This window comes from Pavona decussata, unplaced genomic scaffold (genome assembly GCF_977016875.1).
Source record: "Pavona decussata unplaced genomic scaffold, jaPavDecu1.1 SCAFFOLD_602, whole genome shotgun sequence".
Classification (NCBI taxonomy): domain Eukaryota; kingdom Metazoa; phylum Cnidaria; class Anthozoa; order Scleractinia; family Agariciidae; genus Pavona; species Pavona decussata.
In genome coordinates, this window is record NW_028145860.1 from 4,214,523 (window position 1) to 4,242,483 (window position 27,961).

The following is a 27,961-nucleotide window of genomic DNA, read 5'->3' on the forward strand; positions in this document are numbered from 1 at the left end:
TTCTCTTGCCGTAATTAAGATGAGACGTCTCAAACCATGTCAGAGAAGATATACAAATTGTTGGATAATTGCCTTATTTCTCATAAGGCGATTGTTTCAGCTTTTTTGTAAGTTACTGCTTGGAATCTGGCACAATACGACACATTGACACCCCAACTGCGACACTACCCTTTCAGTATATAGCAAGCGACAAAAATGTTAATAACAAGGTGAAATTTCTTCTTACCTTCATGCCGAGTTTTCCCCATGCATGAAGGAGAAACCTCTTTAGACCTTGGTACCTGGATTGTGTCTTTAGTACTGGTTCTTTCTGGTAAGGTACTGTGAATCCTTGACCATCGACTTGCTCCTTGTTGATCGTCACGAGAGAGAGATTCAGCTTTTACATGACAATCAATGACTGACAGATCTGGTTAAATATGAACAAAACCATTTCACACAAATCAATAAAAATGCGACGGTTGATAATTGCATTAGTACCATGAAAAAAGTATTTCAACTTTTCACCGGCTCAACAGTACTCTCGATGCACCTGAAACTCTGCAAGCAATTAGATCCAATTACAGCGCAGCGGTGAGGTAAACGAAACCAAAAACATTTCATTTCAGTACGAATTTGGCACAGAAGATATTTTCAGGATGACGTGCCTTCCGATGGCTATAATCATGAAGGGTGCGAAATCTAAGACCCTCTTCAAGTGTAAGCACCGCTTACTATTTTCAGCAATTACGGAGCTTAAATCCATTGCAGAATGCCTTGGCTTTTATACGAAAGACAAGTGTTTTAAGCACAATAAAAACGTTTTCCCGAAGAAGATCTGAACCTCGTGCTAGCAGTAGGTTTTCCCCACGTTTTATTCGCGTGAAGGTCTTTCTTCAAGATTAGTCTAACATTACACATGGAGTTCGAGACAACAGTTCTCGCTCTTAATCGCGCTCGACCAAAGGAATTTGACAGACGTAACGTGAGTTTTATATTTTAAATTCTTTTGTGACTCATGATTTAGACATTTATGGCCTTAGTTTTCGTACTACAAAAGCTAAGATGGGGTCTTACGTCTTAGGTCTTCGTTTTCGGGGGTCTTAGTTTTGGTAACACCCATCTAGAACAGTACAAGTTATTAATACTCACCGTGGACTAAATTCAGCATCATCTGCACAAGATCTTTACACTGCTTCTCCCAGCTGTACTTCTCCGCATAGCGAGTCCGTAGCTCTCGACACTCCTCAATTGCTCTTTCGCTACCCTTCTGCCGAACACGTTTGATGCCCTCTGCCCACTGGTCAGGATCTTCTGAATCTATAATAAGAGATGACTCAAGCGGTCTGATTTTCTGTAAGGCTTCTCCAAATCCACTGTTTTTACTGACAAGGAATGGTAGACCAGCAGATAGTGCTTCTAGGGCTGTTAGGCCGAAGCCTTCAGTTCTTGACGGTGCGATACAAAGATCCATCGCACAGAGTATTCTGGCTAAATCTTCACGCTGATCCACAAAACTTCTAACAATTAGCTGATCTGGGGTTAAACCAAGATTTTGAAACTTTTCCGCCACTTCATCTGGCTCATATGCACCAACAAAATGGAGAACGTAGCTTTTGTCATTCAGTTTATCGACTGCTTGAGCAGCAATGTCCAATCCTTTTAGCGCGAAATCTTCAGAGTCACCGCGCCCACAGAGCAGAACGCGAAACGGTTTAGATTTGTCATCTCGAGCCGATCGCCTCAAATTAGAGAATTCAGGGAAGATGCCTGGTGTAAGATCTAAAACATCTGTGCCGCGCCAGCTGAGATATGCGGAATACTGCTCCTTTAATTTAGGTCCAACTCCTACAACGACATCAGCCTCTTCACAGAGTGCTATTTCAGTAAGTTGTTTTTCTTCACCTTTGGAGATGGCACCAGGGTACATTTTATGCACTGCCATTTGTTCAGGTGCAGTATGTACAACTTGCATCCATTTGCAATTGTGAGATTCCTTTATTACCTGTGCTTGCTTTCCAAGTATTACACCATGCCCGATGACAAAATCGATGATGAGATCTTTTGGTGGGAAGGCCAGCCAATCAATTGGTGCATAGCCAGGCCGTTTCTTTGCCTCTAGGATCGTTACATTGTGATAGCAAGCTGCTCTCTTATCTTCCTCAGAACATTTTGGAACAAAGTAGGTAACCAATACATTGGGGAGTTTGGCCAGTTGTATGGCCAGCTCTCTGTTTAGAGTTGACAGACCACCTTTCGACGATTTCCATTCGCTTGCCAGCAATGTAATACGTAATGGTCTACTAGTCGACATAGTTTTAACGTTCCAGAATGCCCTGCAGAAAAACAGGGAAGGAAATGAGTGCATGTGATCTGCAGTGATACTCTTTGACACTCTTACAAAATATTAATGGACTTTTGAAAACCGCATTTTTTTTTAATATTTTACGAGGCTCTACAGACAAATATTTGGAAAACGGTTCACGTTGCATGTCTCATCAGTAAAATCTTTTGCCAGATATCTTCAATTTACAGCGTTTGACTGTTTCACAAATTAATTCATACGGAAATATTGCCGGACTCTCAAACAAACATTGTAATTTGTGCCATGTTTGCCCCAGTTGAAAATGACGGCGATTTTTCCATGAAAGGGCTTATTATTGACATTAAATAAAAACAATCTCTTCTAGCAAGAGAGGATCCCTGATCCACTCTTGCTTTTCGTGCGTAAATCACTTCCAATAGGACTCAGAATCACACATCAAAACACATGTACTTCAAAATCTTTCTAAGGGGCCTTCACGTGTGAACCTCTGTACTGTCATTGGTGGAAGTGAACTTCGTGTTTCCCGATTCCGACAAGTCCTATCAAAAATTCAACATCCTTTATTGTCATTCTTGCATCCCTGCAATCTTGTGAATTAACTTAGTTTGCTGAATTACATCTGCCGGTCTGGAGATTGTAGGTATCGGTTTCATGGAGCCATGGTTCTAAACTCCCGAAAAGATTTAATGTGAACTTACACACCGCACGGAACGGCTAAATTGAAACAGGCTCAGTAATAACAGATCACTGGTCTAAATGGAGTCAAGTCTATCTGGTTTGCTAATGAACGCCCAGTTAGCGACACACAGTTACCGAGCCATGACTACCAGAATGAAATTATATTTGCTGTGACGCGAAATTCGTTGGTAGTTTCAACATAAAGCCTAATGTCATGAGCCCTTAGCTTAGTTAATGAAGCCATTCACAAGCCACGTCTTTATCCTCGTCTAACGTAAGAGGATGCAATGTAACTTTCTTTCCGGCATAGATTTGTATTGCTTGGTCACAAGCAATAATCAGTTGATTATCACTAATATAGTCTTTGTTTTGCTTTAAAGATACGAACAACAAATACGCTTATGATCTGTAGCCTGACCATGTTTTGAACGTTATTAACTTTGGTGCATGTACTGTCAACCTTTTCCGTAGAAAACATTGATTCGGAACTCATGATTGCTTCAACAAGTAAAGTGATTGGCGATCAAATGTCCCCGTGCAAACCCTGAGAATTGCGCCAATGATTTGTGCGTCACCTGTCGTCTAGAGATCGAAGAAATGCATAAACATAGATTTAAACGTTCACTCATGCGGAATGTTTCAGCATTTTCAGTAGCAACTTCATCACAGTAAACTGACCTGTATGCATAGTTGAATGGCAGCACAATAATTAATTCCCACCTTCGTACATACAAAGCGACAAAATAAGGGGAAAACAAAACTACACAAATCCACAGCGAACTTACCATGACTTACGGCAGGCTAGCTTTCAGTTTGCAGCAAAAGTTGCGGTGTTTAACTGGATTTTTCTTTCATGACGGTAGCGCAGTAGTTGTCTGAAGGCTCTATCCTCTAAATGTCTTGGTTTTATATCAGTCATAGGACGGTAAAATGTCCGAGGGACTACTTCCGGGCTCTTCGCTATTGTAGAGCTAAACTAGTCAACTAAATACTGACTGAATAACAGTCAAGAAACCAGAGGCTTCTGGGTACCACAACAACTAGTCACGCCACTAAACATTTGGTCACGAAATTTTCCTGCTGTTACTGCGTAACTGCAAATATTCGAAAGTGTCCTCCAGGAAATCTAACTACGTTGTTTTAAAATGACTACGTTAAGCTTGAAATGAATAATTTGAAATAGTACTTTTATAAGAAACCTTTTTTTTTTTTGGGAGCGCGGATGGAAGCCTTCAAACGCAGAACTGACAGTGTTTGCTCAGTGATTATGAGCCTTTGTAAAACACTGAGGACGGGAGAGCTGATAACTAATGATAAAACACCACAAAGAAATACCAAGCGGAGCAGAAACCTCAAGTTTACCACTCACCTTCTGCTGAAAAACGAAAGCAGGTTATTCCGAGAAATTTCGAACGAGCAACAACGCTTTCTTTTTAGGCCAGTTTTCTTTTAGAGAATAGCATGTAGCCTACGCTATATGTCTGCTAAAATGAGTATAGCTCAAGCTTCTAGTCGTTTCAAAAACCAAAACTGGATTGCGTTTTGAGTTGCAAGCGAGAAGCTCGCTTCTCATTCTCGATCAAAAAACTAAGTAACAAAGGCCTCTGGGTACAAAACTTGGTGAGTCACGCGAAGAAATAACTTGTCACGAAATGGCTGCTAAACAACGACACGTGACAAAGATGTAACAGGTTCGAGCTTTACGGCCTAGTAGTGACCTCTCTCGGTTTAAATACCAGTACTCCTACATTTCTCTCCGCACTGATCTGAGAATCCTATCAAGAGCGCAGACCTACAGAAGGAGCAGGGAGGGGGGCGGGGGGGGGGGGGGGGGGGGAAGGAGGCGATATTAGAAATGTGCGTCCCGGGTGTGCAAGTGTGTGTGTAGGGGGGTGGAGGAGAGGGAGTTAATAGAGAACTGGACGAAACAGCAGTCCATGGCTGTCCGAGGATATGTACGGTTAAAATACACTTAGGACAACAACGCTTCTACACGTTTTCCTATAGGCAAACCGGCTGATCAGTTTTGACCATTCGTACTCCCGAGTTTTGAAATTTTCGGTGTCCGTGTGTTTGTATTTCCTAACATGGACTTATTATTGCCTAGTTCCTAGGCCTCTGTCTGTTTTTCATCTCCGTCAATCCGTTTCGGGTCACGTGGTCCGAGCGAAAAATCGAGGCCTGGACAAAAATCAAAAATTGAGACATTTTCGTGGCGCGAAATTTCACGTTGAGCGGTTCGCATGGCGGAAAAATCGGTAGAAGTGGTAAGCTCGAACTCATTTTCGACGCAAATGCTTCGGTCGATCAGCCTCTTTCGAGTGTATAAGAGTAGTTAATTCATATTATTTTTGAAAAGGAAACAAATGAACCATACAGTACGGGTTTATCCTCTAGGAAGCGCCTTTTCGACGAGCAATTTGAAGGTAAGCATAAGTTTATTTTACTGGGAAATGAGCGATAGGCTTCACCGTTGAAATCATTATGTTGTAATGAAAGGCTCTCTATTTTCAACCGGTTATTTACTAGGTTTTTTGAAGGCGAATTTGTGACCCAATAATTTGGTACTAGTAACACCTTCGAAGGAGAAAGACGAAGGTAAGCTAGGTAGGTTTAATGAGCAAATACAATCGCTCTGCACGTGCGTTTTACATTTTGGTACATTTGTTTGTCGTCCTCTGCAAAACAACAACGTGAAATGACCACATTCAAGATTTAATTTGTGGAGAACGTGAACACACGGCAGTGAATTTTTCATTTTCTCTCTTAACTTGTACTCCAATCCTACCAATTTGGTTCCGGGATAGTTCGTCATTTTGTAAAAGTAAAGCGAGTTGAAATAATCGCGAAGTAGCACAAATGAAATAAAGTGATACATCCAGGTGACGTTTTCCTTGCCGTCGTCGCTGCTTAAGCTCTACATGTTCTACTCGACGAAGAATGCAGGAACAAAAAAAATTCTGTAACGTAGCCTTTCTTATTTATCATGGATAAATGGATAATGCAACAGGTCCTTCTTTTTGTATTGCACTGTATGCTTTGTACAACTTCACCTTCACTTCTTTTATGCACTTTTTATTGTGTATTTAATCGGTGACCAATAATTAAGAAAAATCGAACGAGTTATCTGTAAGACAAGATGAGACTTGCCAATACAACTACAACTGTGAATTTATCGCAAAACAAGTCTTTAAACCAAACTCATTTCTGACTGACCAGTGGGGGAAGGAACCTGTCTGACACGCGTTCAGTATGATGCCAACTGGGCGTACGTTCAGCTTAGATGCAATTTCCCCTGCAAAACTAAGCCTCATAATAAGTTACTTCATGAAGAAAACAAATATTTTCTCATTTTATTAAGCGTCCACACAAAGCCTATAGGGGCACTGACACTAATGGGCACTTATTTGTACAAAGTTTCCTAATAGGGCACGTTTATATAAATGAAGACATCTATTGGAAAGAGAGCGCCAAATAGAATCATTACGGTATACTGCGTCCCTTTAACAATTTAATCCGGTTTGTAATACTTAGGCTGGTTTCGATATGATTGCAGATGATCGCAGGCGATCGTAGATCGCAAACAATCGCAGACGATCGCAAAAAAGGCTGTTTCCATGTAATCGCAATGAGTGTTGCAGAGCCGACCGTGGCCATACGTTTTGGTCAGCGGAAATGTCAAATATACACGCGCGTGTAGGCTGAAAAGCAAACAACATCGCGAACATGGAAGAGCGGAAGTTTTGCCGCAAGCAAATTTACTTCTTCTGTAATTGTCATGAAGCGAATCGTCGTGAGCTCCAAAACTGTGGGAAAAAAAAAAAAATCGGTTTTGGATTCGATAACGACCGTACGCAGTTCTTATGTTGCGAAATTTGGCCTCCGCTTCCCCGGCCGATTAATTAAACTTCTGCCCGATTTTGTCCCAACAGTTGGCCTTTTTGTTCTTGTCTTTAAAATCTTTGTTTCTGCAATGGTAAACACATTCATAACGATCAACTTCCTCCATAAATTCCTCGAAATGACAACGAAATGAGTGTTGCTACGTAGACCAAAGGAGGATATTACTATCTTCCCATCGTACCTTGTGTTGCGCCAATTTCGGTAAAATGGCTTCCGGTCAGTGAGAGGAATGCGCGTGTTTGAGGCCAAGTTTGAGCTGGATTTCTTTGTATCACAAATGATCCATGGTGAGTAATTTATCTTTATTTATTTCATTTACATTCAAATAAGGGAAAGGAATATTTTTCAGAGAGAGACATTCTTCAAAACGGCAATACTTTGCGTATTGTTCGTGGCTTGTCAACCCGAGAAGCATCTTATACTCTATAAATGCAGCATTTCCGAAGACTGCCTGATATCGACTGTTAAATCCACACAATTCAAGTAAATAACACTCGATTTCTCGAAAACCTCGAGTTGCCGCGTTACTATCTCGACGGCGCCCATTGAAAAATGAAATTCAAGTGGGGTCAGCCGTTTGATAATATAGTTGCTACGCGGTGCATGCCGGGAAGATAGTAATATCCTCCTTTACGTAGACCGTTCCTACAATCGAACACACGAGCGTTGAATCGTGGGAGAGAACCCGAAATATTATGGGATGCGTTTCCGTCGATCGCGGAGTCGATCGCGGATCGCAAAACTTTGGTTTCTATATGATCGCACAATCGCAATTGATCACAGGGGATCGCAAACGATCGCAGGAGATAGAACATGGTTCTATCTTCTGCGATCGTCTGCGGCGATCACGATCGCAGGATCGCAGACGATCGCAGAAGTATGTTTCCATATGATTGCAGACGATCGCAGACCTTATTGCGATCCGCGATCTACGATCCACGATCATATGGAAACCAGCCTTTAGATTAAAAACGGAAAAGACGAATTCGCCATTGTGGTGTCTGTCTTATAGATTACGTGGTATGTATCTTAACGTCCCTTTCTTCTTATGGAATAACTTGCCTCTGGCACTAAGAAAAAGTAATTATATTTTACACATTCAAAACAAGATTGAAATACTTACCTATTCTAACAGTTTCTGACAAGTGCTTGTCATTGATAACAAAGTCGAGAGTGACATTAATGTCTACAACTTTGATAAATGCTTCTTCGGGGTTTTTGTTTATCGCCTTACCTAGAAGTTAAATTAATTACTGGTGTTAATTTTCAAATCCATCTGTCTCAGCTCAGTAAAATCACTTAGTACACGAAGCGAGGTATCGTCCATAAAAACCTTGTCCAAGCACCTTAAAGAAAACGAAAACACTTCAAAACAGTTCACGGCATTCATAGCCAAAAATGTATGAATTGTGTTTTCTGTTAAAAGCATGAAACCTACCAAGGATGTCAGCCAACATCGACTTAAGTATCTGGATACAAATAGAGGCAAAACTGAAGTCTTCTTTAAACAAAAATAAACCTTTGAAATGATAACAGTCAGCATTTTCCTGTATACAGCATTTAAGAGAAAGTTGTTTCTGTTCGAGATAATCGGGCTTCTTCTGTAACATTACAGCCAGAAACCTCACCTAGGTAAGCTCATAAATCATAAACAATAAAAAGCTGAAAATCGAACAATGAATCTCTAACTACCGAAGCCCTATTCTACTTTTGCAGTAGTTTATTTATTTCTTTGTTTTGAAATAATTACTCTTTTTTCAACTATTATGTATGTCTAAAACCATTTGAAAGGATTCCAAAAAGAATAAACTGTCTTTCCTTTAACTTCAGTTGCTGTATCTTTTATTCCATGCTCTACTTTGTAAAACACGTTCTTTTCCTCGTCAGAAAAAACAGAAAGCGTGCCGCTAGATTTATCCCGTTTCAAACTATCAGCAATGTATGGAGGCATTCTCCACTCTGGATCTGAACAATAATTGACATCATTTCGATCGTACGATATGAACCCGTCACGTACGCGACATTTGAACAAGAGACGTTCTTTCTGTTTTCTTTTCCCTTTGGTTTAACGGACCATCGAAATACTTTACCGTCTGCCGGGTCTGAGACAATTTCCACTTCAGCCTCAGGGGTTTCATGATAGTCTTTCAAGAGACTTTGAGCAATGTAATCTGGGACTTTAAACCCAGGCCAATGCGTGATAATATCCTCTGGGTCGTAAGATATTCTGCCAAAGTAAAGTTTGCTTTTAAACGTAATTGGTTCCCCTTTGGACGTATGATATACGATGACACCTGATCGATGTGGCAGTGGCCCCTGCAAACCATAAGTTGTGTTTCCTTCAAATGGCTGCGTCAAGAGATGTCTTGGTTTTTGAGTAAGGTGGTGTTGTTGCGATCCATGAGCAAAACCCGAGGAAACGCTAGCTTGTCCTGGAAAACTTTTAGCTGGGCAACTTCTGTGTGGTACCGTTTGGACCGAAGTTTTTTGTGAATTCAGAAACCTCCAGCTGGCAATTCAGCTGGCAATTTTACTCTTTTGAAATAATTTGAAGCGGTTTGAATTGATTTATACACTGTAAAGAGGTGACATTAATAGTACTTTACAGCCATTTATGAAAATTAAAGCTGCGACCTTCATGATAATAAGCAATATTTAACTTGTTCTTACATCACGCCATCTTTGAGGAACGGGTTGGAGGCAGAACATCATGGTATTTCAGTACTGGCAGCTCGAGTGAGATGTTGACTATTTAGTATTTTCCGACACCGCTCTCAACAAAGCAGCCTCCCAGAGCCCAACCCTTCGTCGTCCTCACCGCGGGAGGCAGAAGCAGGTCATTCCGGCTAACAGGGCTATGTTCATGGGGATAGCAGCCCACCGCAGTATACCACATTTCTATGGAAACTGACGATAAGAGAGACAAGTAATTACAGGTCAAGGGAGATGGTCTCCAGCAGGGATTTATACCAATGACTGTATAGCGCACGAATAGCCCTTTCCTGAGCCCGGTTGCATGAAGCATGTTCCGATTTTGTAACCCATTCTTTGTGTTCTACTTCCTGAGTAAACCACCTTCAACCGGGTGATCCAAACTGGTGCTCGACAAAAATCCTTCGGAACGCAGAGAATGGTGGTGGAAAACGGCCCACATATCGTACGATACCGTATGCAACCGGCCCCTGAGCCCGAAGTTCTCAAGAGCAGTAACAGCGTTTCGAATGTCAGGACTATGCATCAAACAGGAAACACAGCGCAGGTCGCAACAATATGACCGCTTCCAGTTGGCTTGATAGTTCAATTAATAGAGCACTGCACCGGCATTGCAGAGGTCATGGGTTCGATTTCCGTTCAAGCTTGAATTTTTTCAGGCTTTCTTTTCGCAACTGCTTAAGTTGCGTACTAATTGCGAGGATCTTTCTTCTATTTGATGTTTTATCCGCAGTTCAAAATATATGTTTCATATATTCACATTCAATGATAATACCTTTCTCGAGACTCATAAACAAAAAAATTTGTTCTGACCGTTTACTCAGAGGCCAGAGCTAACAATTTTCTCCAACAACTAAAAAAGATGCAAATGAAAAAAATCACAAGATGGCGCCCACTATTTCCCCAATACTTGGTCACGTGAGAACTCGCTTGTTCGCGCAACATTAGTCATTTTGATTAGCTAATTAGATAACTGTCACTCAAGCAAAAAGTGGTAGTAAACAATTCAGAGAAGACTGGTAGTTGACCTTTTTTCCCGCGGAAATGTTAGTGAAACGAAAATGGAGCCTGATTGCAGGTTTAGCGTCAATTGGAAGAAGTACTTTAATCATCCCGCTTTACATTTTTCACCGGTTTGCACACCTTGTAAAATCTTAACTCCCTGGCTAAATGATGCTTACTCTCAGGCCTAAACACTTATATTCTGCCCAAGAGCACTGAGACTAAATACAATAAGCATGATTATTCTTATAAATGCTAGGTAAGGCTATTAAAAGTCTCATATTTAATTTTGCGTCGGATATATTATTTTGCCATCACGCGATTCGTTGTTGGATTGCGAAAATTAAGCCCCGCGAGGAATTACGCAAAGGCAAAACATAAACGCTGAGAGTTTTCTATTTGAAACACGTGCAAACGTAAGTTATGTGAAAGCGTCTCTTCTCCTATATTCAATATCACGTGCCTTCGATTCTCTGTTATTCAGAATGCTTTATATTTCCGCTTTTTATACGAATTGTCGGCAAAGACCATACCTCAAAAACACTGTTAACTATCTTAGTTTGCAAGAAATGAATCTGCTCAAAAAAGAAGGCTAATTAGTTCTTCACCAAGCGACACGGGCAGCTACTTCAGTTCATCTTATAGCTATCTTTAATACGAATACTTCAAGCACAAGATTCACAGGATCGGATTCCTAAACAAATAATTGGTGAACATTAGTTTTTGTCTACGCTTCCGGCACTGCCCTTAGAAAGTGGCGGGAAAACAAATTGGCAGCTTTGACGTTCTATGCCTTGAAATGCTCATGCAACCTGTGCCCCACTTCCCTCTCCTTGGCTTTCTCAAGCGATCATACCCCGGTTTCTAAGCTCCTTCTCGACCACTTTTTTCATTCCAAAGGTAAAGTGAGCCTGCACATCTCTCCAGCATGTAGCCAGCAGCCTAACACTTGTGACGTCATCTTTAGACAGCTTCTTCACAACAACCTTCACCCTGTCGCTGCTCCATTGATACTCCTTTTGTAAAAAGCGGAGAAAAACATCCACAGAAGCTAGGAAACAGGAAGGTGGAATTACAGAGCTAAGCGATTTTTTTTCTACAAGACAACGATTTTTTAAAATCCTGGTCTGAAGTGACTTGAGCCAAGGTAAACAAAAACAAAACTTCAACGTGATTTCATTAAAAAATTACGGGAGATGAGTCAAGGCATCAGTGATTCTAAATGTTAAACAAGGCAGTTAGAAGATTAGACTACAGGCAGCCCCTTATTACTCGGGCCGTAAGGCGGACCGAGTGAAGGTTTCGGTAGCATTATCAAATTCTTTTTTCTTTTTGGGGTCGCGATGGGCCGAAAGATAAGACTTCGGGCCACGAGTTATTGTTCTCGGTCTCGTTTTTTGTACTCGGCTGGTACGAGTTACGTTTTCTGTCGTGTTATCAAATTCTTTAAATTCTCGGTCGCGTTCTTTGTTTTCGGGCCGTGAGGAGTGTTGACAATATGCGAGCCAGACGTGCGAGGCATGAACAAAAGATGCGATGCATGCGAGGCATGAACAACCCCAACATAAACTCAGTGCTAACCGTTAAGCTAACCGGGGAGCTATTTAAGCTAACCTAAGTGCTATTTAGGCTAAGTGGAGTGTTTTTTAGGCTAACCTGAGTGCCTCAAGGTTAGTTTTGTTTAACCGAAAATTTGGCAACTAAATCAGTCTATGACCTCGCGGGCCAAGATAGATAAAGATGTCTCACGTTTACTATAGAAAAACAATCAATGTAGAAACGGTTTTTGTCTTCAAATGAAAGGTGAATAACAAATGCTTTCCCCTGAATTTCAATTAAAAATATAAACGTACAAGGGTATTAACGTACGCGTGATGCGTAACGTTACTCTAGATCGGGGGGGGGGGGGGGGGTACTCAACAGATGCTTGGGTAGGGGGGTGCAGCCCGGGCGTTCAAACCCTGACCCTGTTTAAGACACAATTCTCCGATTTCCCTATCCCGTTTAAGACCGAATTGAAAATTTTCAGGCCCTTTCTGAGACATTTAACCCAAAATCACACCCTGTTTAAGACTAGAATGAAATAAGAATACACTAGTTTCTTACTGTATTTTAATGCATTGGCAATCACAATCTGTTTAAGCCATTAGGTCATGTAGGGATACCCTGTTTAAGACAGAAAGCGATGAAATGGATACCCCGTTCAAGACAAAACACCCTGAACACCATACCCTATCGGGCCGCATGTCCCTGTTAAGGTTACATAAGGGAGTACCCCCCCGGGTCTAGATCATACCAAAAATTACGATCCGTCATTGACCCGGCGTCACGTACATATTAGGACCGTACAAATGGTTTCTGTCTCTAAACGAAAGGTGAAAACGTAAGAAATAAAAGCCCGGGGATTATAAAAAGCATTCGTATGGCAAATGTCGTTTTCCCCTGTATTTCATTCTGACTGCAAGAAATGCAATTCTATCTGGTGGTTACTTATTGCCTCACTATATCTCTGTATCTATCTATTTGGTAGCCTGCGAGCAAGCTCTCTTGGGGGTGGGGGCCGGGAGGAGGAAAGAGGATCCACCCCCAAGAGGGTTTGCTCGCAGGCTATCTATTTGGGGGAATTGGCGATGCTGGAGGTTATCACTGTTAAAAGATTGTAGGCTTTATAATTTACGCACCACACAGTCAAATATGGCCCGAGTATAAGCTGGAAACAGCTTCTTCTTTAAACAAGTTTAACTTAGGTCCCGGCTTAAGACAATCAGTGGGCCTCCAAATCTGTTTATAAGTGGTTTATTTTAAGTAGATAAATAGTTTTCTAGTCTGGGATGCAAGCCTTCTTGGTACCGTCAGCAGCAGCCAATGTTTAGATATGATTGGTGGCAAAATTGAAAACGGCTTAGAACGCGGTTTTGATAAACACCGTCTAAACTATATTTTAATAACTGACCCATAACCTATATTTGCTTATTTGTTTTAGTCGTTGGACATTCAGTCTGTTTCTCTAAGCTTCCTGTTTCGCTCGAGCTTTCCTGGTGAAAAATTGAATACTTTTTACAAAAACAACAAAAACAACAATTTATTTTTTTAAATTCAGAAAAAAGTTGCTTGTCCCGCAAATAGCCATAAAGCTAGTCGAGGCGAGACAAGACGAGTACGAGAACATAATGGAAAATAAAAATTACAATAAATTATAAAACATGCTGGAAAAACGGAAAAGAAAAAAAAACAACTTAACTTTGACATAATAACGCAGAAGTTTAGATAAGGGTTTGCACGAGCGAGATCTTCATTTACCAAATGAAGATGCAATCTAGGATGAATTCTCTTGAGCGGATTACCTCGAGAGATTGATATTTGAATGCATTACTGATCGCGAAGAAACTTTCATACAGGAGAGGACCCCTTTCACAAAAGGTCGGCCATCACAGGTAGCTGACAGTCGTTCAGCACATCGTACAAATTGTCCACATTAATGTAGCACCGCTGACTTATGAAAGCCAATGCAGCGTCACTTGGGTTCAAAGTCCGCTTGTCAAGGTAACGTATCTCTTTTGGGGTCAGGCCCAGTCTCTCAGCGACATATTTCCACTCTTCTCCGCCTGCAACACAAACGGGCACGCACTCATTTGCATAATGCTCACAAACCCCGTGTGCAAACTACATGAAATTTACATGTACATTGAATAGGACGAAACAAAAATCTTTTTGAACTTTGCTCTTGTAAATGTAAAGTCGTTAATCGTCTTGCTTTACAGAACAATGCCAAAAACGCCAGGAAGGCTTTCGTTGGAAAAATATGGTGGACTACTTTAACCCTTTAAACCCCGAGGGAAATGCCAAATTTTTCTAAATCGGTAACTGTGAACGAGGAGACCACATGTGATATATCATTTGAAATGTATTTTCTGGGGTAAGCTATAAATCACACCAAAAGAAATAGAGGAGATCACAGATTGAATTGACAAGTGCCCAAAATGAAAAAATAAAAACGTTTAAAATTTTCCTGTTCCTTGTACCGATTAGGTATATCCCTAAACTATAGCTTAATTTGCAGCTCTCAGTGCATTGGTTGTTGTCAGATATTAACTTGGCCTAAAAAGTACAAAGATAAAAAGTTCCAAAAGTTGCAGGGGTGGTAAATCAAGTCTTGTATAGGAGGGGGGCTTGATATTATGCCTTCCATGTGCAGATCTTTCCAAGATCTTTTAGTTGTGCAAATTTCACGCAAAATGACTGAATATTGAGCATGTAATTGCATCTTGTGCCATATGGCACTATCGTGGCTTAAACGGTTAAACTGAAAATCAGAGTGTTGTGTCTTTCGTTATTGAATAAGGCAGTGTATAAACTTTAAAGATGTTTTCTTTAGTAAATCCATAGTTTCCTATGTTCCTGTTTTCGTTAGTTGGGCCGGGGTAGAAGGATAATGACAGAGTAGTGCGTGGGAGGAGTACACATGACTGTTTTCCATGTTAGTAGGATAGCGCTAATTAAACCGAAGTAAAGTGTAAATGGCATATCAATGCGATTTTTTACCTTTAAATTTTTTTGGAAAGAAAGAATATATAACTTTCTTTCAACAAGTGTTTCATGCAGACTGTCAGGTTGACGTAAATAATTTTTTCCTTCTAACAGTACACGGCGGTTGTTCCAAATAATGTGTTGTGAAAGTCAATACGATCTACACTGGAACACTTACTGCTCAAGTCAATTGTAAGTTCTCTCATCTGGCGAACAGGGATATTCCGAATATCTAGGTTCCCAGGAAGCAAAGGACCTGGAAGGAAAAAGTGTGTGGTTAGATCAGAGACACGAAACCGCAATGAGAGGCGTAGTATTCTGAAGGGGAAATATTAAAACAAGGAAACAAGCAAGCCTGGAGACTGATCATCTACAGTCCAGCGGGCAGACAAGGGCTACGTGTGAACAGTGAGCGTTTATCACACTTTTTTAGTTTTAACTTATAACTTGACCTCATGCATTACCGTAGTAAAGAATACACGGCACCGTCTTTCTTTCTACGATTTCGTTTCCAGATTAATGCAAATAATCCAGTGTAATAACCTAGAATAACCTAGACAGGTAAAATGTGCATACAAGAATGTATTAAGTAATTCCAAGTAATTCCAAGCTTACCAGTAGACCCAGCTGGTGTAATTTCCCTCAAGTGTTTGACCACATCAAGCCTGTTTGAACGCTTTGCCTTCATTGCCAGACAACGGATCAATCTCTTTGTCCCAGGCTCCGGATGCTCCAAGGAGGCTTGGTTCAACAGCAGACTCTGTTCCAGGTGACGAACGACCTCTTTTGGATCACACGACGGCGAAAACAGCGACTCCAACACCTTGTCGGGCAGACTCAAGGATTTGTCTTCATTTGCTGTAAAATAGACGATGAAGACACCTTTTGCTTGAGGTCGCCTTGTTTGTACTGTATAACGTTTTGCCCTGGCATAACATAACATACTGGGCCCAGTTGTTCAAGGCCCGATTAAGGTAATCCTGGATTAACGAGAATTTTGATCCGAGTTTAGTTACTGAACGATAAAGATTTTTCAAAAAGATTTCTGTCTCTCAGTTTTGACTTTAACTTTACTTTACCATTGGCTTAAAATTTTTAAAGAGCGAGCTGAAAACCTCGGTTAACTTCTAATCGTGGATTAGCGTTAATCGGCTTTCGAACAACCGGGCCCAGTAAAACACATGCATGCATGGCCATGTATGGAAAACATGGTTTACCTCAGAAGAAAAATTTAGAGGGAATAACACAGCGTGATGGCGAAATAAATAACAATAGGTAGATAAGGAGTCACACTATTTTAGGTCAATTTGTAAAAAGTAAACAAACAAACAAAAAAACAAACCAAACAGTCAAGGACTTCGCAGAGAAGGAAACCTTGAACTACTCCTGTCAAGTTGACAAATCATATTTCAATTGCTCAGAACGCGGCCAACTATGCCCATGTGGTACCTAAATGTCAGATAAATGTGATTTCTCCAGTGCGAAACGCCCATCTGACGAATTTTTACAAAAATAATTGGATTGATCTGTCGATCAATTTGAGAGGAAATACTAAAGAAACAGAAATGTTACCTTCACTTGAAGGTAAAAGTCTTCCATCTCGCTCATCCTTTGCAATCTGTGATAAATAACCAAGACAAGAAAATAAAGAGTTGTTTTTGTTACGTAGAAAAGTAGTCTTCCACAACTATCAAAGCATCCTTGGGTAATTCTATTGAGACAAAATGACCGACAATAAGTAAAAGAATCTGTAATTACACGTTAGTTTGAGATCAGCAGCCTACAGGGTTAAAGTCTGAGTGCAACCTCAACACCGTTGCCTAACTCAAAAATGTCAAGGAGCCCACAAGGCCAAAAGCTGAAAACTTGGGAGCTCAACATGTGAAGTGTTAGGTGCTACTACAAAAAAAGCCCAGAGTATTTTCTTGCGTGCCCCAGCCTAACGGGCTCCTGTTAGGCAACAGCCCTGAACCTACTATAGGCTCTTCAGTTTCAAAAGGGATAGTTTAACCGGTGGCATCCGTAGGATACTACATAGGACACACATATACACGAGATAGAAGTTAGCGGTTATACTGCCCTCCATCATCGTCAACTCATTGAAGTGACTGAACAACAGATCGTCTGGCGTCAGTAACATCTCCATGAAAACATTCTGTTAAGACTATAGTTTCACGGCAAATTTGCCAGCCTTGAGGAAATACTGGAGATAACAAGACTCCTCAACCTACAAAATGTTGCGCTATTCACCGGAGAGCCGACACTGACCACATGACCGTTCCTTAAACCAGCGACTACACGAATGCACGCGGAGCTTCAAGATAAGCCAAAATCAGCCTTGAACGACAAATGATTTGTGACTATCATTTAACCTTGTATTCTATATGTTTTGAAGGTAACTTTTCTTTGCTTTTGAATAACTTCACTGGTGAATATTGTACCATTAATGAGTTGCTTTTGGAAAGTCCTAGAAAAACTAATTATATTATTCCAGCGAACTTTTCAATAAAAGTTTTAAATGAAGTGTATTTATTTACCGGTTCATCCGGGGATGCAAACCAAGTTGCAAACTGGTTGACATGAAATTTGTTTTTCAATGCAGTAGCCAACCTTCTGCAAATGATGAAATGATTGGCACTGCGCAACTCAGACTCGGACCAGAAGTGCAGGCACTCGTCTCTCTGACAACTCTGTTTGTGGTGGGTGCGGCAATATTTCACTACTCCTCTTTGGCAACAGACCGGGCAGATGACGCACAGTTCATACCTCGTATTCCTCAACCAACAGAACTCCTTGCGCATGCATTCAAGCATTAAACCCAGCTGTCTATGCACAGCACGAGCACAGGACACTTCAAACGCATCGCCAGAGGTGTTCAGACCTTCCGCTAATTCAGGACTGAGATTTCCTCTGTGAACAACAACCTCAATGGACGAGGAATGACAAAAAAGAACAACAGAGCAGTCATCGTCTCCAGAGGTGTAAAACCTGGCAAAATTTCGATACAACTGAGGGTCATCTGAGCTCCAAAATTCATCTCTGCCCCATTGAAAGAACTGCAAGATGAATCGAGGAAACAAACCTGGAGGAACTTGCCCAGATTCAAACTTAACGAAAAGAGAAGGAATTTGTGCTGTGGTAACCAACTTGATGATGTCGTGCGGTGGATGCGACATCAACATGGACGGCACCAGGTACTGGTTGCTGCATGAGGCATCTGATGAAGGCCAAGGACACAGCAAGCTGAATTTCTCCATGATTGCAATGAGGCTTTCAGAGGTTTCTTGCTGGTCTAACAAAGGACCCCAAACATGCCGCAATAGCGTTTCTTCCAGGATTCCTGTTGTCTCAAGTTTATTCCACAGTTCTGTAAACTCTTTGTCTTGGTAGTCATAAGGCTTCACTGTAATTACTTTCTTGAACACATCAATCAACCACTGAGGGTCCAAGACAACCAACTTCTTCAATTCAGGCGTGTCATCAAAATGTATCAAAATTCTCTGATCATGCAACAAGTTTAGCAATGTCACAAACTCTTGCTCCCCATCAATTTTGCACACTTCAGATGCGATTTGTCTTGCTCGTTCAACAGAAATCCACTTATGACCCTCCTTCCGAGTGATTTGGAGCGCCTTCTCATATTTCATCCACTGGACTGGAATGACCTCTTTCATCTGCAGTAGCTCCTTAGCAACAGCAAGTACTGTTTCTCGGAGGCGTGTAACTTCCGAACACTCCGATTCAAGGCCTGACTTTGTGTTATCCACCACAAACACACCACCGTACAACTGCGTTTTGTACGCTTTGGTTTGTAAAGAACCATAAACCTCACGAGCTAGTACAAAAGGATCCACTCCACCAAAAGGTTTATCCGCATGCGTACAGACTAGGAACACAGGAGGAAGTTTCTCTGGAAGCACCTTAGATTTTGATCTTGAATGCACAGGGTGGTTCTCATCTTGACTGGCTAGAGCAGCAATGGAACTCATCCAAAAATCTAGATACTCTAGGTTAGTTTTCGTGTCAAAGCTGTCTTCAATTTGCGTGAAAATCCCCTGCTTCATACCAGGTTTGGCTCTTTCGTGAGGATCTCGGCTGAGGTCGTAAACCAACAAATACATTGCTCTTGAGGTAAGAAATAGCGGGTGCGTTACATAGTACACTGATTGTCCGCCAAAATCCCACAGAACGGAATAAACATATTCTTCTTTCACTTGGTCGACTTCCTGCAGTAACTTTTTAATCAGGGTTTCTATCTCATCTGGTATCTTTGCTGACGCGAGAGGATGGACGTTTTCGTTCTTCTGTGTAGGATGAGCAACGGTGTCGGAATCTGAAACTCTGGACAACTGAACAGATTCTGTGGCATTTTCTGACGTCTCATTTAGCACAGCTTCTTTGACATCTGAAGGAAATTCAGCTAAGACATGACTACTTGCACCAGACTCGTCTGAAGAGGCCTCACTAAACTCACTGCTAACATTCACACTTGGAGCAATTGTGTCAACCAGGGGAATGTTTTCAGACTGCACAGACTCGGCGGCCCTTTCATCAAGAATGCATTCGTCCTCCTTCAAATGTTCGACGACCAATCGAGCCGCATGAAGCTCATAAGAAATTGTGTCTTCAGAATTTGACGCTTGGTCCTTCTCTCCCGCCTTCCAGACCTCAGTGGTTACTTGGAAGTACGAGGGATCAGCATCTACCCCCACAGTGCTGTCTTCGTCTGGGTTGAAGGGATTCCCCCTCAGTGATTTCTTTAGGCTGGTTTTTCCAGAGCGATCCTGTCTAATCAACATAACGGGAATCCTCTTCACACAAGTCTTTCCTTCATTAAGGGCTTTGTTGTAGGCTTCCAAGGCCAAACGGCCACGCAAATTGATCTCTGGAGGAGCCACTGCAAAGAAAAATATTGAGAGACAGAAGGGTAAAAAAGAAAAATAATTCAGAAACTACAAAAAAAAAAAAAAACAAAAAAAAAAAAACAAGAACAACAACAACAAGAACAAAAAACAAAAACATAAAAACATAAAAAAGTGTGTTATTGTATTACATTTTATGTTGACTGATCCCAAGCTGCGGAAACAGGTTGAGCTGGTCTACGCCATGGATCAAGTATGAATGTTGATGTTTTGTCAACGAAACTGAGATTCAGCGGAACATTAAACGAAAGGGTCTATAATTTGCAAACATTCATGATCACACAGTAGACCTGCACCCTCCAAAAGCTCTATTTTCACTGGACCCTGATAACCTGCAGCTGCATTGTTTTTTAAGATTGGGAGCATTGTTCTGTTGTTCGTTCTTTTGTCCTCTCGACCAACCATGTAAGACATCGAAAATGGTGCAGGTCGCCCTTGATCACAACCCTGTACTACAGGTGTAAGAATTGGTGGCCATCACGTGACCCACAATCAGTAACGTAAGTAAACAAATAACCAAGCCAAACTACGGCTACACTGGGAACAGTAGGATTGTCATTAACTTAACTTAAATTGACACGACAATAAAGCTTTTTAAAACTTCAAAAATCAAAATTTATTAGCAGTGCTAAGGAAAACTATGAAAACTAAACAATTACTGCTTTATAATGTCATCTCAAATATAATCATCAAACCCACTGATTCGCAACACAGCTTTCAACCTAACCTGTTTTTTTTCTTTATACATGGAAATACAGAGAAGTGCTCATTAAAGTGAATAATGAGAACTGTATAGAAACACATACAGATTTTAAACACGCCCATGTTGGCAATAGTTTGCTTGTTGACAGAAAATCACTGGTGAAATTTGGCCCTGCAGTGACACTAAGTGATCTTTATTTATTACTCGGGCCGTAAGGCAGACGGAGTTAAGGTTTCGGTAGCATTATCAAATTCTTTTTTCTTTTGGGGATCGCGATGGGCCGAGAGATAAGACTTCGGGCCACGAGTTATTGTTCTCGGTCTCGTTTTCTGTACTCAGCTGGTACGAGTTACGTTTTCTGTCGTGTTATCAAATTCTTTAAATTCTCGGTCGCGTTCTTTGTTTTCGGGCCGTGAGGAGTATTTACAATATGCCAGCCAGACGTGCGAGGCATAAACAAAACATGCGATTCATGCGAGGCATGAACAACCCCAACATAAACTGCTAACCGTTAAGCTAACCGGGGAGCTATTTAAGCTAACCTAAGTGCTATTTAGGCTAACTGGAGTGCTCTTTAAGCTAACCGGAGTGCTTTTTAGGTTAACCTGAGTGCCTCAAGGTTAGTTTTGTTTAACCGAAAATTTGGCTACTAAATCAGTCTATGACCTCGCGGGCCAAGATAGATAAAGATGTCTCACGTTTACTATAGAAAAACAATCAATGTAGAAACGGTTTCTGTCTTCAACTGAAAGGCGAATAACGAATGCTTTCCCCTGAATTTCACTTAAAAATATAAATAGCGAAACATTGAAAAACGTACAAGGATATAAACGTACGCGTGATGCGTAACGTTACTCTAGATCCGGGGGGGGGGGGGGGGGTACTCAACAGATGCTTGGGTAGGGAGGTGCGGCCTGTTTAAGACACAATTCTCCGATTTCCCTATCCCGTTTAAGACAGAATTCAAAATTTTCAGGCCCTTTCTAAGACATTTAACCCAAAATCACACCCTGTTTAAGACTAGAATGAAATAAGAATACACTAGCAATCTGTTTAAGCCATTAGGTCATGTAGGGATACCCTGCTTAAGACAGAAAGTGATGAAATAGATACCCCGTTCAAGACAAAACACCCTGAAAACCATACCCCATCGGGCCGCACGTCTCCGTTAAGGTCACATAAGGGAGTACCCCCCCCCCCCTCCGGGTCTAGATCATACCGAAAATTACGATCTGTCATTGACCCGGCGTCACATACATATTAGGACCGTACAAATGGTTTCTGTCTCTAAACGAAAGATGAAGACGTAAGGATTAAAGCCCGGGGATTATAAAAAGCATTCGTATGACAAATGTCGTTTTCCCCTGTATTTCATTCTGACTGCAAGAAGTGCAGTTCTATCTGGTGGTTACTTATTGCCTCACTATATCTCTGTATCTATCTATTTGGTAGCCTGCGAGCAAGCTCTCTTGGGGGTGGGGGGCGGGAGGGGGAAAGAGGATCCTTCCCGCACCCCCAAGAGAGCTTGCTCGCAGGCTATCTATTTGGGGGAATTGGCGATGCTGGAGGTTATCACTGTTAACAGATTGTAGGCTTTACGCACCACACCGTCAAATATGGCCTGAGTATAAGCTGGAAACAGCTTCTTGTTTTCCGAAGGGATAGCAACGCGTGCGAGCCACGCGCGCGTAAAAATTGCTCCCCGCGAGGAGACGCGATGCGCGGAAGGTAGCGAAAATCGCGCACGTGAAAATTGCTCCCCGCCAGGACGCATTTTGCTTCTTTACGTGGGAGGTAGTATGCGCGCTCGCTCACGTGGAAAAATAGAGAATCTTCGTAGTCCTATTTCAAGATGTAAGTGATTTAAACTGGATAACTGTAGATGGTCGGTTACGACCGATTCTTTATTGTTGAGACCTGACTGAAACCTTAGTTCATTATATCAAGTTGTCCGCTTAAGGGGGGAATACACCTAAATTTGAATGAAATTTGAAGAGGTTTTAAGAAGAGATAGAGGAAGGAAAATGATTTTTGGAACACTAACAGACAGTTGATACCCACGTAAGAGTACCCCAGGTTGCTAGTGGACTAACTTGGTGTCCGTCTATTAATTATTAACTACAAATTCTAATTTTAAAACTTCACTAAATCTTTAATATTTCTTATTTCTCTTAATTTTACCAATCCTTCTAGAAAAACTATCACCTCCCAAATATTCAGAAATCACCCAAAAATTCACAAAACACCCCACAACATAGGTTCACGGGATTAGCGTAGGGTTTTTGGATTGCTTGAAACGTGAACGAGATATTTCCATTAGAGCCATGTCAAGTGGCGGAAAAATGACGTTTAGGTTGAATCCCCCCTTAAGCTTTCGTGTTTTTAACTTCAGACCTGACGTTGTTCTTTGGCTTCGAATTGGCAGTCATATTTAATAATATGGTCGAGAAAACAAATTTTAACAATGGAGATATAACCAGAGATGACGTAACTTGCAAGAGCTTTTGGCTTCCAAAACGTTTAACAAAATTTTGGCGGGAACTGCATTATTTTAACCGCTGTAAAATTACCGTCTGCAGAGTCCGGAGGCACGTGACCACTGATGCTTGTCCCTTCCAGTGCATGCATCACCTCACCCTCCTCTTTGTTCTTTTGTTGCTGTTTCATAATCTTCACAGCTCGCTCAGCCGTCAGTAGTGCGTAGTGCAGAATATCAAAGGTCATACGTTCTGTCTCTGGATTACGTTCCTTGTTTTCTCTTGTGTAGTTGGTCATGAAGAATGTGTGACTGGGTGAGCTACCGGTAGCTGCTGATGCTTCGTACAGGGCATGCTCACATTCCTTCTCCGTTTTTAGTGTGTCACGGTGCGTCACAACGGTGATAGGCCCAATTCCTTTTATTTAGTGTGGTAAACAAAAAGAAACATAGAAACAATTTTCCTGAGAAGTGCGCACCTGGCCCCAGTTGTTTAAAGAGCAGATAACTTCATCCAATCGATAAGTCGTTATCCAGCGCATAAAATGTACTCCAACTGATACATTTTATCCACTGAATAGCGTTTTGTGCTCGTATAATTGATCCGATCTTTGAACAACCCGACCAGATTGTTAGAAGAGAGGACGTCTGTACATGTTTCATTTTTCAACTTACATTTTCTCAGCTGATATTACACCTGATATGCTGAAACTTTGCAAGGTTACTAAAGTAAAGGCAACCTCGTTCCCAGGGCCTTTTCCCTAGCTTGGGGGTGGCCACAAGCTAGGGAAAAGGCCCTGGGAACGAGGTTGAAGTAAAGGTCCTCTTTCCAGTGCTGGTATCAGTTTTTCATTCAGTTCAATAGGCCATTTCCGAGTTGCTGTGAACCTCACTATGAAAGCGAGGCTAAGTGCGAAACGTTTCACATGAAAATTAGTTTTGTTTGCATATGAATGAAAACTAATTTTCATAACAAAAACTTTGCACATAGCCTCACTTTCATAATGAGGTTCACAGCAACTCGTTAATGGTCTATTTTAACTCATTCAAGTCTGTTGCCGCCATTTTGGAGAAGGGTCTATTAGGGACCTTGGTTTAATAGAAGAAGTAAAGTTAACTTCCTGTATTTCTCCGGCTTTTACCGAAAGATTGAAGACATAAGTAACCTACGATACCAGTGAAATTATACACCAGCATATAGAAAAGAAGCTAAACGTTACCTTTTCGGCGCAAAATATCTCGCAGTGGTTTCAGATCGTCTTTGAAAGGTCCATCGCTGAGCCACGGGTCATTTGCCTTAACAACCCAGATAACCCCGTGTAGTTGGTTTGCAAACAAGGGAGACGGGCCCATAAGGGAAGCATTGCTTTGGCCTTCTAGATCTAACGGGGGGATCACATTATCATCTGGCTGGAACTTCCCTTCCAGAATATTCCGAAACTCCACTTCCTTATTTCCGTTGAAATTAAAGAAACCACGTACATCTACCAAGCGAAAAAACATCTCTGGCAGGTAGTCTTGGAGAGTAATGGTGCCTTCTTTCACTGTAGTGCTGTCCGGGACCGAACCTTTCTCCGTTTCTCTCACAGCCCGTTCACACGTGTTGATAAAACTTCTCTTGCCTGCTCCAGGAGCTCCAAATACGCCGATCCTCAACTGGGTTACATCGTCGATTGGCAGGCCATGGAAACTGTCAGGCCTAATCTTGGTGCCAAATCGGTATTCGTAAAGCTCAGCTCGGCGAAGACGCAGTTCATGCACCAACCTTAAGCGTTGTGCTGCTTCTATTTCTCTCTCACTCAGTTTCTTCTCTTCTGCTTTTCTTCTCTCTTCCTTTTCTCGTCTTTGTTTTTCTATGAGTAAATTTTCTTTGACCTTTGCTCTCTAAAAGACAAAAAGTAGGATTATTTAATTGCGTCTTGTAAACATTGTCGGGACCGCCCCTCAATAACAACGACAACAACAACAACAAGCTTTATTTGCATGACTATGACAAATACAGTATTGCAAAAGCTATTCATACCTAATTATTGATAACTTTAAGTAAAACAAAATATAATAAATAAATAAATAAATAAATAAATAAATAAATAAATAAATAAATAAATAAAGTAACTGAAGTCTTTGTGTAAACAATATATACCAGTGGATATGCCGATTAGACACTGTTGTCTAGTATTGCTTGTTATAATACTACTTCTTTATACCTGCCCTGCATGCCACATGGGCTCCTTCACGGACTGGTGCAGAGCATCTCTTAGTCTACCTTTGATTTCGTCTAGTGACTGTGTCCATACTCCTTTCAACGAAATTCCAAGCGCCCTCATCGCTTCAAATATCTCTCTGAACTCCTAAAAAGGAAAAAATGTGATACCGCGATTAAGACTGCAAAACAGTCGTTTCTTTTCTTTTGAGGGTTTTTTGAAATCAGCGGAGGGAGACCCAAATCGCCGGAAGCGCTAACTCGAGAAGCACGCAGAGCGCCGAGAGCATGCCTATTTCTCGCGCGCGAGACTCACTCGCGGTGAGATGGATGTATTCTGTGAGTTTACTAAACCTTTTTTCAAATCTTTTATGTCGGATTGGTGGTCACTGTGTATCTTTGTTTCCTCTTTGAATGCGTGACATCTGGAAAACCAATTCACCTAATGGTTCCTGAAACATGTTGGAGGTGCGCTAGGACTCCTTTGGGCATGAGACTTCCTCCGCGGACTCCAGTTTCCCCAATAATGGCTAGTAATCGAGCCCAATGTTTCGTTTGAAGACAGTGAGTGTTCATACGACAAACCAACTCAAAAATTTTCTTCCGTTCTGCAGTCTAAACTTTCCGAGCACTTGTGGCGATCACTTTTAGTGACTACAACAGTCAACATACGTTACAACTTATCAGTTACATGTCAATAGAGTTTCAGTGTTACGTAGACGCGCATTGCACTTTGTGGACAAAACTTGGTTTGTCTGCAATATCTTAGAGAGAAATTGGCGCACAAAGCGGTCAGAGACAACTTGTGCTAGCATTTGCAGAACAATGTTCAAAGATGTATTGCTTTATTGTTAGTCACTCATCCGAAAATCTTGAATAGTGCTGTTTGAATGCGGAAACGGCAGTGGAGATGGTAAGGGTAGGGACAGCAAGACAGACTGCATGGGATTACGAAAGCGACTTAACTGAAAACATGTCAATGCGCGTTCCGAACTCCTTGAGAAAAGGGCGAGATTGTGCTGACAATGTTAGATCGCGAAGTCTATCGCCAATCGCCGTCAAAAAAAAGGAACATACCTCGATCCCGCTCTTGCTTCCCAACTTCAACATTTTCGGTTATCTCGCATGTTCGAATGATAAAATAGAAGATGTTCTTGGAATAATAGGGATTGGGAAGACGGAATTAAAAAAAAATAACACCCTATTTTTTTCTTTAGAATCTTTGCTTGATTACACTATTAATTGAACGCATGATTGTTACGGGCAATTCACTTCTTCCTCAGAAAAAGCGTATCAACTTCACCCTACAACAGCAAAAGAAACCTCAGTGCATATCAGACACATTACACTCACATCTGCGCGCCGTTGAAAGAGGTTTGATAGTATTCCGAGGTAAAAACCTACGCGTTGGATGTGCATAAAGGGGCTCGAATGTAAAATTATCGTTCTCGCGTATGAAGGAACGAGAATGATTAAGCAAATTTAATGACAACTACATGGAGAGGCCAGGCATGTTTTCTCTCGTCTCTAAGTATCAGCAATGTCTTAATTTAGATAACTTTGGCGCAAAACAGTGGCATTTTTCTTTGTCTAGCTAGACCACTGCTCAGTGTTGTAGTAAATAATCGCGTATCATACCGCTTGAGGTTAAATGAAGGCTAATAACTGTTGTGGCTGTTAAAATAACTTTTCTTTCCTTTACAGGGATGGTGATGTGACGTTCTCTTGACCTACATTCACGCGCTCGTAAACTGCGCGCGGATTTACATACATTCATGCTATGTGAGTGTTACGCTGCTATTGATGCGGCCAGTACTGTATATCAGTCACGTCTGATTAGGAAATTGTGCATCTTTCTAACACCTGCTGTACAATCCCGGTTTCATTCTTCACTGTGATTTTAACCACGCCATCATCATCAGCAACAAGTTTCAAACGAGCGATAGGAGTTGACTTCCAATCTCTCTCCAATCGTCGTGCCCCGTGTCGAGATACCCTCCATTTCTTGTCATCCTCCCAGATCTCTACGTCTTCACTTTTGTAAGAGATGACGCCATATCGCATAACAGTCGACAGCAGCACCTTCCCTCTCGGGTAGGGGGTTATTGAACCTTCCGCAAAATCTGGAGATATGGGAACATTAAGGGATACAAAAGTAGATACAGACAGCCTGATAACAGTAATGGATCATAAAATGATGTTTCAGTAAAGCTACCTCGATATATTGTTCGTTTCATCTAATTCTTTGCTGTTCTTGCGCGCTAGAAATTAGTTTTCCAAATTCTTGTCTACTGATTTTGAGTGATGGTCTAGAACCATTGTCTAGAACGTTCGATTAAGTTCGATTGGGTTTGGATATCGAACTTTGATTGAACTCTTACACAAATGTTTGGGTTCGATTAAGTTCGATTACCGAACAGTTCGAGTAGATTCGTCGGAGTGGTCCGTATGCCCTATGATATTCTTGCTGAAGATCGAATGTGGCTGGTGAAAGACACTTCATTGACAACTGGCAGATTAAAAGCCGGGC

At 41.4% G+C, this 27,961-nt stretch overlaps 3 protein-coding genes across 4 annotated transcripts in view; all 3 read right to left on the bottom strand.

The window, feature by feature from the left end:
• Positions 1-27,961, bottom strand: part of LOC146449497 (uncharacterized) — a 124,477-nt gene that overhangs the window by 73,191 nt on the left and 23,325 nt on the right. The window lies entirely within an intron of this gene.
• LOC146449498 (uncharacterized) overlaps positions 1-27,961 on the bottom strand; it is a 119,789-nt gene that overhangs the window by 29,288 nt on the left and 62,540 nt on the right. Inside the window, exons 6-11 of one of the 2 annotated variants that reach the window (XM_085101835.1) lie at positions 23,323-23,646; positions 17,665-20,024; positions 16,700-16,745; positions 15,743-15,985; positions 15,306-15,383; positions 13,669-14,205 (exon numbers count right to left, since the gene is read on the bottom strand). In XM_085101835.1, coding sequence (XP_084957961.1) covers positions 14,012-14,205; positions 15,306-15,383; positions 15,743-15,985; positions 16,700-16,745; positions 17,665-20,024; positions 23,323-23,646 — 3,245 coding nt within the window. In that variant the 3' untranslated portion in view covers positions 13,669-14,011. Of the gene's footprint in view, positions 1-226; positions 410-11,456; positions 11,652-13,668; positions 14,206-15,305; positions 15,384-15,742; positions 15,986-16,699; positions 16,746-17,664; positions 20,025-23,322; positions 23,647-27,961 lie in introns of those variants that run through there. The other variant, XM_085101834.1, reaches the window with a different exon arrangement.
• LOC146449499 (uncharacterized) overlaps positions 7,852-27,961 on the bottom strand; it is a 103,016-nt gene continuing 82,906 nt past the window's right edge. The window contains exon 7 of the transcript XR_014860687.1: positions 7,852-8,004. The gene's annotated coding sequence lies outside the window, so the exon portion shown is untranslated. The remainder of the gene's footprint in view (positions 8,005-27,961) is intronic.